The 19,158-nt window shown below is 41.5% G+C and overlaps 1 protein-coding gene across 3 annotated transcripts in view; it reads left to right on the top strand.

Moving 5' to 3' along the window:
• The first annotated feature begins 6,040 nt into the window (after nt 1–6,040).
• Nucleotides 6,041–19,158, top strand: part of ANO4 (anoctamin 4) — a 461,396-nt gene continuing 448,278 nt past the window's right edge. For 2 of the 3 annotated variants that reach the window (XM_082739159.1, XM_082739158.1), the window contains exon 1: nt 6,041–6,403. In XM_082739159.1, coding sequence (XP_082595285.1) covers nt 6,283–6,403 — 121 coding nt within the window. In that variant the 5' untranslated portion in view covers nt 6,041–6,282. The remainder of the gene's footprint in view (nt 6,404–19,158) is intronic. The other variant, XM_082739160.1, reaches the window with a different exon arrangement.

Genomic DNA, 19,158 nt, shown 5'->3' with positions numbered 1-19,158 from the left:
ATTTTCCTCCCTAATGACCATATTCTTCTCACATGAAATTTATTCTCAGAAGACAGCTAGCAAAATCCGTTCAGCATTTCTCTTGGTTATTAGTTTTATTTTGAATGAGTAGATGTTATTTTAAGCCACTTTTCCTTATACATGTTGTATCAAAGAGATATTTAAAATATCATTTTAAAAGTGCTCATAAATAGGGGGTTTATTTATTTACTTTTAAAAAGACTTTTTAAAAATTTATTTGGCAGAGAGAGAACAAGCAGGAAGAGAGGCAGGCAGAGGGCAAGTGAGAAGCAGACTCTTCACTGAGCAGAGAACCGGAAATAGGGCTCTATCTCAGGACCCTGGGATCATGACCTGAGCCAAAGGCAGAAGCTTAACCAACTGAGCTACCCAGGTACCCCATAGATAGAGGCTTTAAATGTCTCCCCCAAATATCAGTTTGTTATGTACATTCCGATAATCCCATTATGTTTGCTTTCACTTCTCTCAATAGGGACTTAGAAACTTAAATATGCTCCAGATGAGGTCTAATTTGTTCTTCAGAGTCATTAGGGAGTTCAGTGACTTGGATGTCTAGGGTGGGCAGGTGTGAAGCAGAAAGATATGCAACAAGAACACATTGCTACCAGTCATAAAGTATTAAAATACCTCCATCCTTGGTTGGTAATAAACAGGCATTGCCCCCAAGACCACCACTGCTTGGCATCTTGGTTTCCCTAGACTTCTCCAGCAGCAAAATGGGTAAGCCAGGCAAGCTTGGGGTCCCTGTTTGACTAGTGGTGCCTGCACAGTATTAGTATTGTCTGTTCAATATTATGAATGCCACCACTTGATGAAAGAAACAGAAAGGAATTACTCCTTGATTGGTATTCTTAAGGGAATCCTGAAAAACTGGACATGATAATCATAACTCATTTAAATCCTATGCTGTAACTATTATTATTATTACCTGCATTTCACAGATGAGGAACTGAGGCCCAGGATGGGTTATTTGCCCAAGGTCACACAACTAATTAGTGGAGGAATTTAGAATTTGAACTCAGGCTGACCCCAGAACCAGTGTTTTTTTGTTTGTTTGTTTTTAAGTCTCCTCATGGCTCTGACCTTCTGTGAGTCTCTAAGCAATAAACATCTATTGGGCTCCTGCCATGTAAAATACTGTGTAAAGCACCATGGGAGAACTAAAGAAAAATGAGACGTAATCCCATCTTTTCATAGTTTACCATCTAGCAAATTTGGTCATGCTCTTCTTCTGATTGGGACAACACAAGTAGGGCATAATCCCTTTCCGTGTCAAAGAGACCATGTGAAGAACAAATTCCAGAGGAAATGTTGGGTGCATAGGACTCTTGTTAAATGGCGTTCACTGAAGATCAGAAAGGTGATATTTTCAAAGGTTATTTTCTGGGGCACAGGAAGTAGTTTTTTAATGTGGACATTTTGGTTTTTCACATTGAGAATGAAATTTGTGATAATGTTTTTCATGAATATGAATTTAGAATAAGGTAGATCAAACTGCATCCAACCAAAAGGGTTTGAATATAAAACATTTTCATCTATCTGCAATCATCTATCTGTACAGCTATTACAACACTCAGAATTTTAGGATAAGATACATGTGCCTGTTTTCAGAAAAATTCTGTCATTTATTTAACCACATAGAGTATATTTAAGGTAAATGTGATGGGATCCCCCCATCCACGTACTAACCAGGCCAGACACTGCTTAGCTTCCGAGATCAGATGAGACCGGGCACATTCAGGGTGGTATGGCCATAGACTGTGATGGGATCCTATCTTAAATTTTCTCTGTATTAATGCATGGGATTTGATAAAGAGGTAGTGTCCCCTTAAAGCAAGTTCTATTAGTGTGATATGTTATGAAAGGCATTCACGCAAGGACAGAATGCCTGAAGCAGACTCCAAACATTTATTACTGGCAAAATTTTTCTGCTTTAAATTGAAGTGAGATCTTCATGACACTGAGAAATGGAGACGAGGAAGACAGAAATAAAATAATCTACTCTCTTCTTTGAGATAAGAACTCACTGTTCAGGGGTGCCTGGGTAGCTGAGTGGGTTAAGCCCCTGCCTTTGGCTCAGGTCATGATCTCATTCATGTCCTGGGATCGAGCCCTGCATCAAGGCCCTCTGCTCAGCAGGAAGCCTGCTTCCCCCCACCCTCTGTCTACTTCTCTGACTACCTGTGATCTCTGTCAAATAAATTAAAAAAAAAAGAAGAAGAAGAAGAAGAACTCACTATTCATGTTTACTTTTGCAGGGTTATTCAACTGGCTGGCCCTGATATACTTAGGAAAACCTCACGTAGCCTCTTCTAGACCATCACACCTTCTACCTATCAGTGCAGGTTACCTATTTTTTCTTAAGGGAAAAACTATAAATAAAATGGTATTTTAAATAGATTTAGAAAACAAGACAATCAGATGCTTTATATATATTCAACAACATTTGGGAATAGGCTATCATGAGCTCTGGAATCTGGTTTCAAATCTTGGATCCATTCTTACTAACAGTTAATTAGTTACTCTGGGATTCAGTTTCCCTAACTGTCAAATGGTCAATAGTATCTATTTTGTTAGTCTTAATATTTGTTAAGACTATATATATATTATATATAAATATATAGGACTTTACATATGTACTTAAATATATATTAAAATGAATATGTATACACATATGTAATTAATTATATGTAAATAATTGTACCATTAATTGTTACAAATTTGCCACATTTTATAGAATGTGTTATAAACATTGATTTAAAGTCCCAAAACATGAACTTGATGTATCTGTTTCTTTGACATCTTACGTTACTGGGTTTTTGTTTTTGTTTTGTTTCAGAAAAATAGTATGGGGATTTTACATTTCCATTTGAAAACCCCAGATTTAAACATCAAGGATTAAATGCTTTATATAATTTAAATTTATTTAATTTTGGAATTTTGAAAAATGAGATTGTTATTTCACTTTATCTATATGTATTTTTCAAGTATGACAAATTAAAGCATGGGTCCAAGGGGGTCAGATTGTTATAACAAAACGATCTAATATGTAGTTATAATTCTCGATTGTTGCTATAATAAGTGATATACAAGTATATTAAGTGTTACAGGAATACAGAGGAGGTAGGGACATAAATTTTGATCAATCATTAGCAGTGGTATTTTAAAATGTCCAATTTGTTAAATTTTGATAATGGACCAAACTCGGAGTCAAGTTGATCATGGGCAAATGAAAACTAAATTATGCTTCATAGTTTAAAGAATGCGTATTTACAGAGTAGCTACTAAAATCCAGAATTAAAATCTTATTAAAAATGTTTATCACAGAGAGTCAGTCTCTTCCACTGTCAAATGCAATATAATCACATTCAGGCAGTTAATAGTGAATCGAAAAGTTCTAGCTCAGGGCATGCTGAGAAGAAAACTAGTTTTTCTCAGTCTACTATCTGAAAAAAAGCATTTCCTGGAAAGATTTAGAACACAGCTTTCATCAAGGTTGTGGCAGTTCATACTTTACTCCCCAAAACATGGCAGATGAATAAAGCATAAGAAAATTTGAATGACAAGCCTGTCTTTAAGAAATTTTCCTGGCAACAACACAAATTCTGAACCTCATCTTTTAAATTTCATTTCCTTGGTGAAGTCATCTGTGAATCCTGCAAAGACAGAAAGAACCACTTGCTCCTGGTGGCCAGGTTTCTTTCATAGCCTATGCTCCATGACAGTATCATAATTCTTTGTTGATATTTGTTACCCTCAAGAATGTGAGATAGGGAGACCACCCCCTCCTGCTCCAGACTGGGAGGCAGGAGGCTGCTTAGAGATGTCAATGTCACCAGGCAGCACAGGATTCTTAACAAATCTAAGATGTATTTGTCCATTAATTCCTCAACCAAGAGGCCTGGTATTTTCAATCTTAGTTTTATTGAGGACACTGAATATCTCAAGGACTTGGAGTGGTATTGTTTGGGCAGAGGTTCATTTGGCCTTAAGAGAGGTTAATTAATTAGACACTACATTTTAGTTCTTGCTAATTAGAAAGAGCTGCCAAGAAGAATTAAAGTGCAATTTGTAACTCATTTTGATTGTCCTTCTTCATGACCCTACCTGAGTTAAAATGTGGAGGTAAAAGGAGAGGAAAGCTGGAAGTCAGAAGACAACTTGAAAATGGCCTTGGGTAGCAGCAGTGACACAGAGAAGGGCCAGAGTTGGGAAAGGCTGACACCTGCTCCCAGACTCAGGTGCTAAGGAGCTAGGAGGTTGGGGGATAGGGAGGCTGCTGAGGTCCTGGAGGATGAACTGGGGGAGGTCCTTGGGGTGCACTGGGGGAGGCAGACCTGCTCTGAAGCCCACCTTCCGGCTACACCGGTGTCCTCATAGAGGATCTGAGGCAGGTTTCCACATGCTCTAGGCCTGGGGACAGCAATTCAGTGTGGGAGCAGGTGAGTGAGAGGTTGAAGAGAACTAAAGGGAGAAGCATATGGCAGCTCTCAGGAGGCAAGTTCAAGGCAGGAGCAACGTCCAAGACAGTGCCTCAGAGGCCTCAGGGATGAAACCACCTGCATTGCACCTAACCCCAGCTGTCGTCCTGTGAGGTGGGCATGGCAGTAACAATGGCTACCCTCACTTTAGGGATGGGGAAAATGAAGATTCAGAGCGAGTGTCTCGACTAAGCGTCCACGCTGGTGGTTGGTTGGCCTAGCTAGCATAAACTGTCAGATCTATACGCTCTCACTCGCCAGGGCGCCCTTTCTCCGACGCCCTTTCCACTTATTACAAAGGCGAAGGAAGTGTGGGCACTGATATTTCATCCCTGAGCCTCCACCACCATGGGTCACCTAGCTGCCCTCCCAGAAGAGCAGGAGAGGGGGAGGGGCAGGAGGGTCGTCAGAGCAAAAAGCTGATAATAGGGTTAGACCTAGCACGCCCAGGGTCTTCAGCCGCCAGAGCAGGAATGTGCAGAAAGCTTCCTAAAGAAACGCCCAGTCTTGCGTTCCATAGATTTCTCTGCCCTCTCTGTGCCTCCATCCGAATTGGTACAACCCCAAACACAGTTGATAGCCTCGACGTCATCGTCATTCAATTTGTTGGACGCTGGTGGATTTCAAGGCCGGTTCCCTTGGTGACCAGGCCAGTGGAAAGCCCTCCCGCTCCGCGGAGGGGCACTCATGGGCTTGTGAATTCACTCTTGGGACTAGCGAAACTCCAGTCCTCTTGACCTCAAGCGCGTGCGTCACTGGACAGCCTCTCCCTTTTTCCTGTTCTCCCAACTTCTTACCAGTTTGTTCTTGGGAATGGCAAAGCTCCACGTGCTTCTGGGTCATTGGGCGGCCTTCCCTTTTTTCCTGTTCTTCCTTGCCGCCTTACTCGGGATCCCAGGGCTTCCCACTCTCTTTCTCCTCCCGCTTGCCGCTGAGCTGATTCCAAAAGGAGAACCCACCCACGCAGTAGGATGGGTGGGCTTCCCGGTAGGGAGAGCTGGGCGGGGCTAGAGCATTCAGTCACTTAACAAATAACTGCGTTTTTGCTCTGTTTGAAGCACGGGTAATCACTGTGGAACAGGGCACTGGTCAGAGCCTCGTGGGGGAGACAAATGCACCAATGAAAGTGACAGGATGGTGAGCTGCGACAGGTCTGGGCTGTTGGGGTCAGAATTCTGTACTGGATGGTGAAGGAGTTCATTAATAAAAATCCACAGGACTCATCTGCCACTCTCTCCTGGGCTTTGGCCTCAGAGGCAAACCCTTCCTGAGACTGTCTGTCCTCTAGGCTGGGAATTGCGCCCCAGAGTTATAGGCGGCCAGTGCTACCACCTGCTTCTTTAGGAAAAGAGCTGGAGGCTTGAGGTCCGAGAGGCTATGGCGCTGTGGCGCGCTCCGGACTCCCCGACCCCACGTTTGCCCGCGTGACTCTACCGCCTCCACCTGGAGGGGCACCCTGCTTGGAGTGGACCCAGTCGGGTCCCGCCCGACGTCTGCCCGTAGGGGCCGCATCCGCCGCGCGCCCGGCACCTCCCACGGCTTGCTTCGCTCCTCCTCTCTCCTGGTCGCCAGTCCTGCGCTGCAGGTTCAATCCCCGCGGACACTGGAAGTGCGGGGACCGAAGCGCGGCTGACCGTCTGCGCCCTCGCTCCCCAAGCCCTTGCAACCGAGACCCGGCCGGGGGCACCTGCGAGCCGCGGGCACCTCTCCGGGGCGACCGCGGCGGGCTGACTGGGCATGCTCAGGAGCGGGGCGGCCGGGCGCCGCGGGAGCCAAGCGCATGCACTCGCGGGGCCAGGGGCCGACCGTCCAGGGGCGCGGCGTGCAGGCGGCCGCTCTGGCCGACGCCCTGGCCAGCTTGGGCAGGACGCGAGCCAGGATGGCCTCCCTCACGGCATACGGTAACGGCGGGCGGTCGCCGGCTCTCGGGGAGGCTGGAGCGGGCGGGGCCGGGAAGCCGTCCGAGCACCCCGGGGAACTTCGGGGTTCGGCTCCCGGGAGGGTCAGGACGGAAGGGAGGGGGGTGCAGCGCACGGGGGCGTGGGACTGGGGGGCGGGGTGGCGAGGCTTTGCAGGGTTGGAGTTGCCTGAAACCTGGGAAGGGGGTATTAGCAGAAGGAGTTGATGGAGTAAAAACGCCTGAAATGTAGGTGTCTGGGAGCTTTGGGTCTCCAGAAAAATTCCACTCGCTTCAGACCACAGAAGGGAAGGGATAAGGGTGTTAAGTTCGTTTCTAGCGGTGCGAGGCTTGGAATTAGGAGGTCTTCGTTCAGTCAGGGCTTATTCTGTCCCTGACTGACCTTGGGCAAGTTATTTAAACTTTTTGTTTGTTTGTTTTTGTATTTCTCCACTTGTAAATTAGAAATGAGAACATCTCTGACAGATGCTATGGGGTTAAAATAATATGTACCAAAATACGTTTTTAATGCAAAAAAAAAAAAATCAGCTTGGAAATAAAAGTTCCATGGAAATGGAAGGCATTACCCCACCACCACCACCACCACCCCATTTTGGCTAAAGAAATATATATTTTTATTATTTCTTTAAAGGCATTGCAGAATTCTAAGGAAAGCAAAATCACAGTATGAAGGTTTCCAGCTCAGCTAGAAATCCCAGCGCACTGGGGAAGCCCACAAGGCTTTTTATCAATATTACTGCTTGTGGGAAAAAAGCAATTCTGTGTAGACCTTTGTCAGAGATGCTGCTGAGATTGGTTATAGGAGGCTGAAACTCAAGTAGACTTCCCCCACCCCCTTCCCGGGCTTGCGATCAGTTGCTGTGATAACATCTAGTTTTGGCGTTTTAAACGTGAAGATAATGAGAATTGTTGGAGAAGGTTTTGCGGGGACCTCTCCAAGCCTGGAGTTCGTGAGAGGGAATTTGCTGCTTTTTGGTGTGGAGACTTCATCTCCAGGCCAGTGATGTCACCTGCCATTTTCCCAAGGTTAAAGCGGTTGGTCTTTCTTTGGGGGGGGGGGGGTGGGTGAAGGGTGAGGGAGAATCTAAACTGTTTAAAATGACCACTCAGGTGGTCCTGAGGGTTTGCACTTGATCTTTGTGAACTGATAAAGAACTGTGAGAAGATTACAAACTGCATACTACTGGTGTGTGTGTGTGTGTGTGTGTGTGTGTGTGTGTGTGTTTTAAACTTAATGCATCTTCTGCTGGGCTGTGAATTGTTCTTACTCCTCCTGCACATTTAACACATAACATTGTCATTCTTGGGTTACCATCTAAGGATAATCCAGCATTCTGATAGTCTTTTAGGTATATTCATTGGCGGATATCTATTTTTACACTTTTTTCTATCAGAAGTATCCATTATGTTAGATTTCGCTTGGTGCCCTGTGGATACTGTCAATGATAGTAATAATCAGTTCTTTAAATTTCTAGAAACTTCAAAAGCATAATTGGGCCCCCAGGTAGAGAAAATGAATTCAGAAAGAGTGAAATTGTTTTTTGAAAAGCAAGTGTATTTCAGTAATTAAAGGTGTGACTTTTGTGGGGGGGCAACTTACACAGGTTTCTCTTTAGGACCTTAAAGGGAACTAAAGTAGATTTAAATAAATATATCAATTAGAATTTGCACTATTTTAAATATATTCTTCACACTTGTCTTCCTTCCTCATCCCTAGAGTGGTGAATACATTTGACCACAGAGTAAACATTAATTCTTTGGTCCATAGCGAAGTGACCCAAGACATGACAAGATAAGTTAGTTCATCAGGGATTCCATCCTGGTGAATGAGTTAAGGAAAAACAAATTTGAGCACAGTCAACATATCCCTTATCCGCTGAATGCTGTTGAGATCATTATCTGATGAGAGCTTGGTCCGGCTCTGGAACATTCTACAAATCATCTCTGACAACCGAACTGCTTTAAAAAAATGTTCCCTTTCAGTTCTGTTGGATTTGGGTTTAGCTATCATCATGGGGGATGATCTAAGTTTCTTACCCGGGATTTATAGGTTTCAATTTTTATATTCATTTGACTGATTTAATAAAGGCCTTAGTTCTATCTTTAGCACCGGGGCTGCCAGGAGAATGAACAGTTATACTGTAGACTGTGTGTTTTAGGATCCTGAGGGAGAAATTTGGCTTATGTATGCATTTCATTAGCAGCAGCCTCCAGTAAACCTCATTAGCTTCCCATCTAAATATGCATTTTTGATCCTATATTGGAACTTGTTCTTTCACATTTTAGCATGAATTTTTACTTTCAGACAACCATCTAGACTCCTATCTTCTAGAAATGTGAAATGAAATTTAGGTAGTCAGTAGCTGTAATATGCACTCTAACAAATATATGTTCAATGGATGATGCAGTTTTAAAAATTCTGGATTTTTAATGCCTCAACCTTTTGTACTCACTGCTGATTTTTCTTTCTTTGTCCTTTAAATGGTTTGGGTTCTTAACCACTTTTAGCTTATTATATAACCATGTGCATGAGACGAAGGATGGGTGACAAGTCTCCTTTAGAGAGAAATGACTGGGACTTGATTTGTTCTTGGCCATCCAAAAGAAGGCAGAGGGGCTGTGTTCTAGTCTGAACAAGAAAATGACTTGTGGTTGGACCTGTCAGCTTCGGATCTGAAGATGCTTAATATGAGGCTTGAGGAGCTTACAGAGCATAGTGGGGCTATTTAGGGAAAGTGTCTCTGAGGAGATATTTGAACAGAAGGGACAGAAACAGAATTTGAAATGAAGGGATGGAATGAACCATTCCGTTATGTAGGGAAAGACTATTTCTGGCAAAGGGAATAGTAAGGGCAAAGGCCCTGGGGTAGGAATGAGATTGTCATGTTCAGAGCTAGCTAGAAGGTCAGTGTGGCTTGAGCAGAGACAACAAGTAGAAGATCAGAAGGAAATGTAATCAGAGCCAGTATTGTTGTTAAAACTATTCTTTCCTCATTTTCCTCCTACCTCTTAAGTCGCTTCTTTGTGGAGTCCCTCTGTTTATGTTGGTGTTTTCCTGGGTTCTGTCTTTGCCTTTATAATCTTACTCTCAGCCATTTGGAGGACATTAATTAGACACCTACCAAATGCTGGACAATGACCCTAAATGCAGAGTTAGTCCCTTGTTGGGAGACCTTTAAATTAGAGTGACAAAGTTTTCTGCATTTTAAAGTGGAAGTGTGGGGCATGCTGGGACATAAATAATTGATAATGGTACTCTATATGAATGGCCTTGGTGAAATTTCACAAAAACCTTTAAGAAATTGGTCCAGTGTTACCCTGTTATCCATTTGAAGAAATTGAGGTATGGATAGGTCGAGGAACTTACTTAACCTCACATAATAAATAGGGAGCCCAAATATAGATTTAGAGAGTTTGGCTCTGGAGACTTGGGCTAAGGGTAGTTAGGATGAGGAAGAAAATGAACAAATGTGTGTGTGGGTAATTCCAGACAGAAGGTGTGGCTTAAGCGAAGTTTAAAGACCACTGGTGACCAGAAGTTCAGTATTTATGATTAGAAGAAGGTATGGGAAATGGGTATAGTAAGAGCCAAGACTAATCATACAGCTTGAGTATGAAATGAAGCAGAGAAAGGATGAGAGCATGGGACACAATTTCTCTTCCCCTGACTTTGTCTTTATTCAGGTGATTTCCCAATGGAAATCGCCAAGTCACCGACTCGGAACTTTTTTGTGTGTGTTAGCTTGTATACCTAGTTGTGGGCTCACCTTCTCTATATATGTCTCTCTAGCATCTCAGTTTAGCTCAGTGTATCCAACACAGAATCCCCCCCACAACGTGTTTCCCAGAGAATAACTTCAGCTCTTCAGCTGCTGAGCTCAAACTATGTTTCAGGCTCTAGCCTGGACCTTGGATGGCCTGGATGAGTGAGATTTCATTCTTTCTCTCACAGATGGCGCGATCAGCTGGAGGAGACAGACTTCTAAACTGAGGATTATAATGCATTGCTGGGGGATGATGGGGACTGGGAGGAGTGAGGGATAGGTCAAGAACAGTTCCCTGGAGGAGACAATGTTAAGAGGCTAATTGGGAGAAGGAGGGCATCCCAAGAGGGAAAATAGTGTGAACAAAGGGGAGAGATGGTAGAGGGTATAAAGGCAGGTACCAGGAACACGTGTTGGTAGAGCATGACAACCTGGAGAGGTTGACAGGGGCCATTGTGTTCTCTCTAGGCACCTAGGCCAGAATTCTGGGAGCCCTCTTTGAGTCCTCTGGAACATACTAATCATAATACCTTGGGTAAAGGGATTCACCTCCTATGTCTTATTTGTAAAATGGGGTCATTGAAGTAGTACTGTAGTTGCATATGGCTGGTACGTAGTGAGTAGTCAGGAAGCATTAGCTAGTTGTCACTGTCAATGGCTCTCCCACCCAGTATACTCTCAATCACCAAGTCCTGTTGATTCTTCTTCCTTAAACTCTTTCTATTGTATTTTCTCCTCTCTCTGCCCACTGCTCTTACACTAGTTGAGACCAACATCACTGTCATTCTGACTGTAGCAGCAGCCTCCCAGATGGTTTCTCTGCCTCCAGTCCTGTGTCTTTTGGTCCCAATGGCAAATCTCATCCTGTATTCTGCTTATAACATTTTGGTAGCTCCCCTCTGCTCATAAGTCAAAGTTTAACTTCTCTCATTTGGCCAACACGGTTCTTAAGGAGCTGACCACCCTTCTCTCTTGTGGTCTCAGCATCCCACCTTTTAGGGACATGGGTTGTTTAGCATGACTAATTACATCAGGCTTTCTCAGGTGTCTGGACCTTGGCCCATGCCCTGAAACATAGCCCCCTCCTCCCTTACAAGGTTCACTTTTCTTCCCTTCCTCTTGACTTGAGATGTCTCATGGGAAGTCTTCTCCCCCCAACTTTTCATGTTGTCCTATGGATATTCCCTTCTGTGGGCTGTAATATCCCAAAGGACAAGGAACATATCTTGTATCTTTGTAATCCTGCACTGTGCCCTGCACAGTGCCTGACGCATAATAGGAGATCAATCCTTGGCTGGCTGACTGACTGAATGGACTCTATCAGGGGGGCAGTGCACTGCATACAAGTTTTTAAAACCTCACTTTCCTATGCAACTAACAAGCAAAAGGACTTTTACCCTTCAGAAAAGAGGAACAAGCAAAAGACCAAAAGCATCGACACCATGTGGTACAATCAGATGTGTGCTAACTAACTGGAACTCATGCTTTATTTACAAAATAAATCCAAGGAGGTATTTGATGACTTCTCTTATTTTTGCCTTCTACCACCTGGCATGCTTGTTATTATGCAATGCAGAGACTCATGGTCAACATTGATTAGGATCCTTTTGATTAAGAAGCTGCAGCAAAACATGTACACATTATTCTTTGGCCTTCAGTCTCCACATTTTAGAAGTCTCTTTCTGGGATAAGATCAAATTAAAATTTTATTTTGATGCTGTGAAGAAGCATTTTAATCTTTTCTTTCAAAACACTATGTTCTTGGGGCTCCTGGGTGGCTCTGTTAGTTAAGTGTCTGCCATTAGCTCAGATCATGATCCTGGGGTCCTGGGATAGAGCCCTCTGTTGGGCTCTCTGCTCAGCGGGGAGCCTGTTTTTCCCTCTCCCTCTGCTGCTCCTTCTGCTTGTGCTCTCTCTCACTCTCTCTCTCTGTCAAATAAATAAATAAAATCTTAAAAAAATAAAAAGCCAGTATGTTCTTTGTAACAGTCATGTGAAGTCTTCTATTAGAACATAGTCCTAGACAAGTAGTTCACAGCTACTAAGGACGTTTCTAGAACAGACAATTGAAAATATGTTTTGTGAGTGCTCACTCTGTGTCAGGCACTGTTGTAGGTTCTGGGGGTAAACGAAAACCAAAAACTACTTGTTTTCCTCAATCTTACATTTACTAATAAGAAATGGATCTTTACCTCCTGGCAAAGTGAAATAGAATGTAGGATTGTCAGCACTGAAGCAAATAGGTAAAGGGGGAAAGAAAGGAAAGGAAAGGATTTTCTCTAATTAGGCTTCAAGACAGGGCTTTTGTAGCTGTGGAGACTGTGAGAGTGGAATCAAAGGGAAGCTGAGATAATGAATATCAGGCACAGTGTTTAAAATTCAGGAACAGTGATTAAAATTTTTGAAAGCTTACTAAAGGCTTTGGCAAACATTCATTGTGCCTTCTATGCATTAGGCAGAGCTAGGCACTATGGCACAAGACACTGCCGTCTAGGAGTTTGGGTCTAGCTCAGTTCCCTTGGGGGATGCAGAGGCTGCTACTACCAATATTGTTACAACTAGTGCCTGTCCTGCTTGTCTCCTAGTGCTATTGCCAAAATCACATGAAAGAGCAAATGCAGACATTTATGAAAACAAGAAAGCCCTATAGCAATTTAATACACAGCATTATGTGTTGCTTTTATTGTAGTAATAAAGAGATCTGGTATAGGATCTGGTATAGGTTTATAGGAAGTGCTGTGTTGAGTGGAAACACACTTACTGCACTTTGACTGATTCATCAGCACCTTAGTGAGACCTCTCAAGACACCAGTTCCGGCTGGGGGCCAGCCTTGTCTACTGTATGTGGTGGGCAGTCAACACTTTTTGAATGAATGAATTTCAGTCACAGTGTAAAGGAGGAATTTAAAGCCCAGGGAAGTTAGCTGATGATATACAGGTTATATGGCTAGGAGGAAAGGCTGGGTCTTGAATATTAACTTTTCTGTAAGCCTATAAAATATATAGCAAATGTGGAATAGATCACATCAATATTTCTGAGCAATAGATACATGCATATGTACATACACATATTATATATATATACACACATACATATATTCTACTAGTAGGTTCTCTAGAGCCTTTTATAAACAACATAAAGTGATTCTTTAAAAATTAAGATGCAGTAGGCAGCTCATGCTATACAATGAATATGTATTTTATAAATTATTTCCAGTGCACTAGTGTGGATAGTTACAAAGGAATTGTATAATGTTTGTTTTTGTAGAGCTTGGAGTTATGTATCATTTTTCTTTTTGGTAAATTCTTGTTTCATCTGTTCACATGTATAAGTAGATTTATGATATGATTTAAAGGGTTTGGTGAAAATATTTTCTTTCCTTTTTAAAAAACCCCCTTCCTTTTATTGTTGGAGAGATATTTCCCCAGGCTTTGTGGATTCCAGAGAGGGGCTATACCTGTCTGCAGTCCCTCTACCAGCAACGTTGGCACTAGCTGAAAGTCTTTTCAAAATACAATTGTCAATTTTATCTCAGTAAAACTTAAAGGAAGAAAAAGAAAAGAAATACCAAATTAAAGGCCCACCCAAGACCTACTAAATCAAGATCTTTATTTTTTTAAAGATGATTTTAATAAAATGCTCAAGTGATGTGTAATCTTAAATTTTTCTTTTTAAAAGAGATTTTATTTATTTATTTGACAGAAATCACAAGTGGGCAGAGAGGCAAGCAGAGAGAGAGGGGGAATCAGGTTCCCTGGTGAGCAGAGAGCCCGATGTGGGGCTTGATTCCAGGACAGGACCCTGAGATCACGACCTGAGCTGAAGGCAGAGGCTTAATCCACTGAGCCACCCAGGCACCCCACATTTTCCTTATTTTCACTAAATTTTTGCTTGCTCAACCAGTTATTGTGTATTGAAGTCTCTCCATATGATGGTGAATTTGTCAGTTTCTTCCTGTAGTTCTATTAATTTTTGCTTCATGTATTTTGAGGTTATTTTATTTTGGGCACACAGAGGTAATATTTTTCATACCTTCCTGAAACATTGGGCCTTGAACCTTTTATCATTATTTATTGACCCTTTGTATTCTTAACAATGATTTTTGCCTTAAAGCCTTTTTTATCTAAAAATAACATAGCTACTCTGGCTTTATTTTGGTTAGTATTTGCTTGCTATTTTAAAAATATTTTTTACTTTTAACATTTCTGTGTCCTTATGGTTTAGACATTTCTTTTATAAGTAGCATTTGACTTTTTTTTTAAGAAATCTTTCTCACAATCTCTTAAATAGCAAATATCGACCATTTACGTGTATTGTGATTACTAATATATTTGAATGAATTCTGCCATTTTACTTTGTATTTTCTTTGTCTTGATTTTTATTCTTGTGCTTTATTCCAATTTATTTCCTTTTCCTAAGTTAACTTTTCAAGAAAAGAAAAATTTATTGTTAAATCCTCTCTCTCAATTTTCCCTACCATCTATCTGTCTCTCCCTCTAACACAATCACCTGGCTTGAAATGCAGTTTATTTCTGTTGTTTCAATAACTACTCCTCTACTTTAATTTAAATCATGCCTAACAAATCTTATACCTACTCATTACACATTAACTAACTCTAAATTTAATATGTTGACCTCACCCCTGAATAGTCCTTTGCCTTTGAGGGTCCAGCTTCTGGCTTGTGTACTATTATTATTTAGTATTTGATTCCTGTCCTTTGTTTTTTAGTCTCCCAAATTAGACATCATAATGATCATTTTACACTGAAAGTTTTTGTTTAGGTTTGCCTACGTATTTCCTAGAATTCTGCAGTCAGTGGAAAGACATAAGTAGGTGTAGTGCTTTCTTTTTCCCCCTGTGGTTAAGATGAAGGTAAAATACAGTAAGTGTTGAAATGGGTGAGGTTTTCTTTTGTTATAAGAGGGTTCTGTTAATGAGTATGCCTAAAATAATTTGAGACAAAAAAGTGTTAATTTTGTCATAAAATTTCTGTTAAGAGAAATATATAGGATGATGTCCGCCTTGTTCCCTGTAGACTCTCAGTGCTTATCACATCAGATAAATGACTCTCAAAGATATAGCACCAGATACCAGAAGAACCCTCCTAACACAGCTTGTGATATTAGTCTGTCCTCCTCCTGTCTTCCCCTCTGTTCTCAAATATTTGTCTAGTGCAAGACAAACCTGGGTTTTAATTCCAGCCTCATGACTTCTCAGAAGTATGAGTCTGTGCACATTCCCTAATTTTGTGAGCTTCTAGTTCCTCATCTGTGTAGAGGAATAATCAAAGAGTTGTTTTGGAGCTTAAGTGAAATATGGATGTAAATTAAATAATCAGTGTTTAGCGTAGTGCTTGGTAAAGAGCCAAGCTCTCAATAACTGGTATTATCTGATTCTACCACCATCTCCTTTTCTTTTTTTCCTTAAGATTTTATTTATTTGTCAGAGAGAGAGATACAGAGAGTGCACGCACTAGTAGGGAGGGTGAAAGGCAGAGGAAAATCAGGCTCCCTGCTGAACAAGGAGTGCCATGCAGGACTCGATCCCAGGACCCTGGGATCATGACCTGAACCAAAGGCAGTTGCATAACCCACTGAGCCACCCAGGAGCCCCACCATCTCCTTTTCTTGGATTTTTTTTTTTTTTTCAGAATTTTCATTACTGGTTTGCCCTGTCATGATTTCTTTTCCTCTTTATTTCTTAAAAACAATTACTGTGAGTTAAAACACATATAAAAAAGGAGGGGAGAGAAGTTTGTAGTTTAACAAATACTTACAAAATAAATATTGTGTAATCACTACCTAAATCAAAATACAGAACATTTCCAGTACTGCAGAACCTACCCCCCTCCCCATCCCCCCTCCAAAATCAAAGTAGCTTCTTGTCCACCAAAAAGAACCACCATGCTGAGCTCTGTCCTAATTATTTTGCTACTTCTCTTTATTGTATTACCATCCATGTGTGCATCCCTAAACGATATAATTTAGTTTTACTGTTGAAATTTTTCCTCAGTAGGATTATGAGTTTTGGGGTGGTTTCTTTCATTCAACAGTGTTTGTGGGATCTATCCATAATATTTGGTGTAGCTTTACTTCATTTCTTTTCTTTACTATATGACATTCTGTTTTATGGATATCCTTGCTTTTTTGAAGTATAAAATAAATCATAGCTAACACTAATTGAACACTTTCTATGTGCTGCCTTACAAGGTAAGTGCCTTTATTATTCTCATCGTACATATAAGGAAACAGAGCTACATAGAGGTGAAATAATGTGCCCAAGGTTTGGAACCAGGTGTCTAACTTAGATATTGATTCCAGAACCCATACGTTTTATTAATCTCAATTATAGTCTCACATTTTCCCACTAGTTAACCTGATTTTTTTCTTAACTACAATTATCCCTAAAGGATTAAATGATATTTAGACACTCCCTTCAAAAATTTAGCATTTTAATTTTAATTCCTACACGGGAGAAGTATTTTTTTACACAGAATGCTGTAACTTGTGCCGAAACTACCACAGTCTTTATACTTTTGTGTTTTGAGTCTTTTCAGACTATTGCCACCAAAATTATGCCCCAGTTTTACCATTCAGCTTTTATTCAAATTTCAGTAGCTTTACCATTAAGTTTTATTTATGGCCTCTTCCTGAGCATTCATTCCTTATTCAAGCATCCTGCTTCTTTGTTGATTGCTGATTTCTGAGTATGCTTTTCTCCTTCATTTCTTTTCTTTTCTCCCCGCTTCTGGACTTACGAATTTCTCTTTATATGTACTTATTTATATATCAGCTTTGATGCTGTTGACCTTATCCCTGGCAGTTCTTGTCTCTTCCAAAAATCTTTTAAGGACAGATCATTAGCAAAGGGTTTACAAAGAAATTAGGAATGACAACTTTAGAGCAGTTAGATACGTTTTAGGTCTGGATCTTGTTGATTCAGCTGATTCCACAAATGTGTACTGAATTATTTGCTAACTATGCATTTGTGTAGCCAATTTATTTTTATTAACCATATCGTACCAACTCCCCCACCACTAGCAAAAAAAGAAGTGAGATAAGCATTATTGTCACCATTTTCAGGTAGAAACAGCTAACAGTTTGACTAAATTCTAAGAGTTCTTGTGTAGCAGAAATGGGCTTCAAACATAGGCCTATTGTCTCCCAGCCCAGTGTTCTTCCTCTAATGAAGTTACACTAACAGAAAAGGGAAAAGGTCATTGGTTTATTTTTTTAAAAATTTCATGCATCCTTTTCTCTTTCTTTCAACCATCAAACAGGTACTGAAGATTCAACTGATGGCAGGCACAGCACTAGATTATGGAAATCACAAACTGAATAGTGCATGGCTATGCCCTTGACAAGCCCACAGTTTAGATCTGTGTAAATCAGTGCAATTTCTCCTGCTCAGTGCTGGCGTGGGGGCGAGGGGTGTCTGAGGATATGGGAAGTACCCTAGAGAGTGCAGGAAGTACCCTAGAGAGTGCAGATGGTTTGGGAATGTTTCTTGGAGGAGGAGTTGGCCACATGAACTTGCTGAAATTATGTCTCCCACATTAAAAATAGTTCAAAACATTTTCTAGCATCGTGTTTGTGGATGTACTGTGGCCTTGACATAGTTTCTGAGGGCCACCACCATTTCTCTGCCCTCTGGATCACCATCTGCTTTTGTTAATATTTCCCAACTGCTCTGCAACCCCAGGTATATAGGGATACCCCTGCAGGGGCCTCTCATTTCCTTCCTTCTGTCCACGTACCCGCTGTTCTTTCCTCCCAAGAGTGTTCACGTACCATACCATCTTCTCTACTGGTCTGCATCGTGGTCTCATTAAAATCTGATTCTCAGAATGTATCTTTGAGTGCAATTGACTTATTCTTTTTTTTTTTTTTTAAGATTTTATTTCTTTAATTGACAGAGATCACAAGTAGGCAGAGAGGCAGGCTCCCCGCTGAGCAGAGAGCCCAATGCAGAGCTCAATCCCAGGACCCTGAGATCATGACCTGAGCCGAAGGTAGAGGCTTAACCCACTGAGCCACCCAGGCACCCCGCAATTGACTTATTCTTAATAATTATGTCCCCTAGCCCCATAATTTTCACCATTTATAGATCAGAGTTTCAAAGTTTTCCTAATATTATATAACTTAATATTCTAATAGTTCCTTTATATCAGTTTGGTAACCATTAGTATGGTTTGTCTGTAAACTATAGAGTTTCATATTAGAAAATATATATTTACTTTGATATTTTAAAATTGCATATTTATGCCCTGCTGTGTTTCCTAAACAGTTTGAAGTAGTTCTGATCTCCATGTGGGCTCTGTTCTGCTTCATGCTGTGGTGTGGCCCTGGGGGCCAGAGCCATCTCAGCCTTCCCATCAGAGACTGGGGTTGGGGTGGGCAGGGTTGACGCCTGCTTGTTCTACCTCATGCGTGATGCGATGTGGGTGAAAATGCTGGGATGCTATGTCAGTGGAGCCTTTGGGTTTCTTTTGTCCCGAATGCCTGGAGCATTTTCTGTTCACAGTCATGAAGAATTTAGTGTGGTGTGTTGTACTTTTAGCCTCAAAGGGAATTGTTTCTATGTCTCTCGTCCCCACTGACCTTCTCCCATGGCTCAGTCACCCTCACTTCCGGTCAGGATGATTGCAACAGCCCCAGAAAGAAGTCTCTTTGCCTCTTATCTTGCTTCTTCCAGTATATTCTCCATAGGGTCACAGAGTGATCTTTCCAAAGTGAAAATGGGATCCTTGTCTCTAGGCAAGATCCAGACTGGTTAATGTGGTTTATAAGACCTGTCATAGACTAGCTGCTGTTTATCTCTCCTCTTCCTGTGCTCAGCTGCCAACTCAGAAGGCTGCCTATGGCCTCAGCCTCCATTCTTGAGGAAGCCTCTCTGTTTGGATCTTTTCCCTCAGTTCCTCCCCCTTTGGCCTAGTCAGGCAGTACTCACCTTTAGGTTTTAGTTTATTATTA

Source organism: Mustela nivalis (assembly GCF_964662115.1).
Source record: "Mustela nivalis genome assembly, chromosome: 7".
NCBI lineage: Eukaryota > Metazoa > Chordata > Mammalia > Carnivora > Mustelidae > Mustela > Mustela nivalis.
The sequence above is the reverse complement of the archived record's forward strand: the minus strand, read 5'-3'. Positions and strand labels throughout refer to the sequence as shown.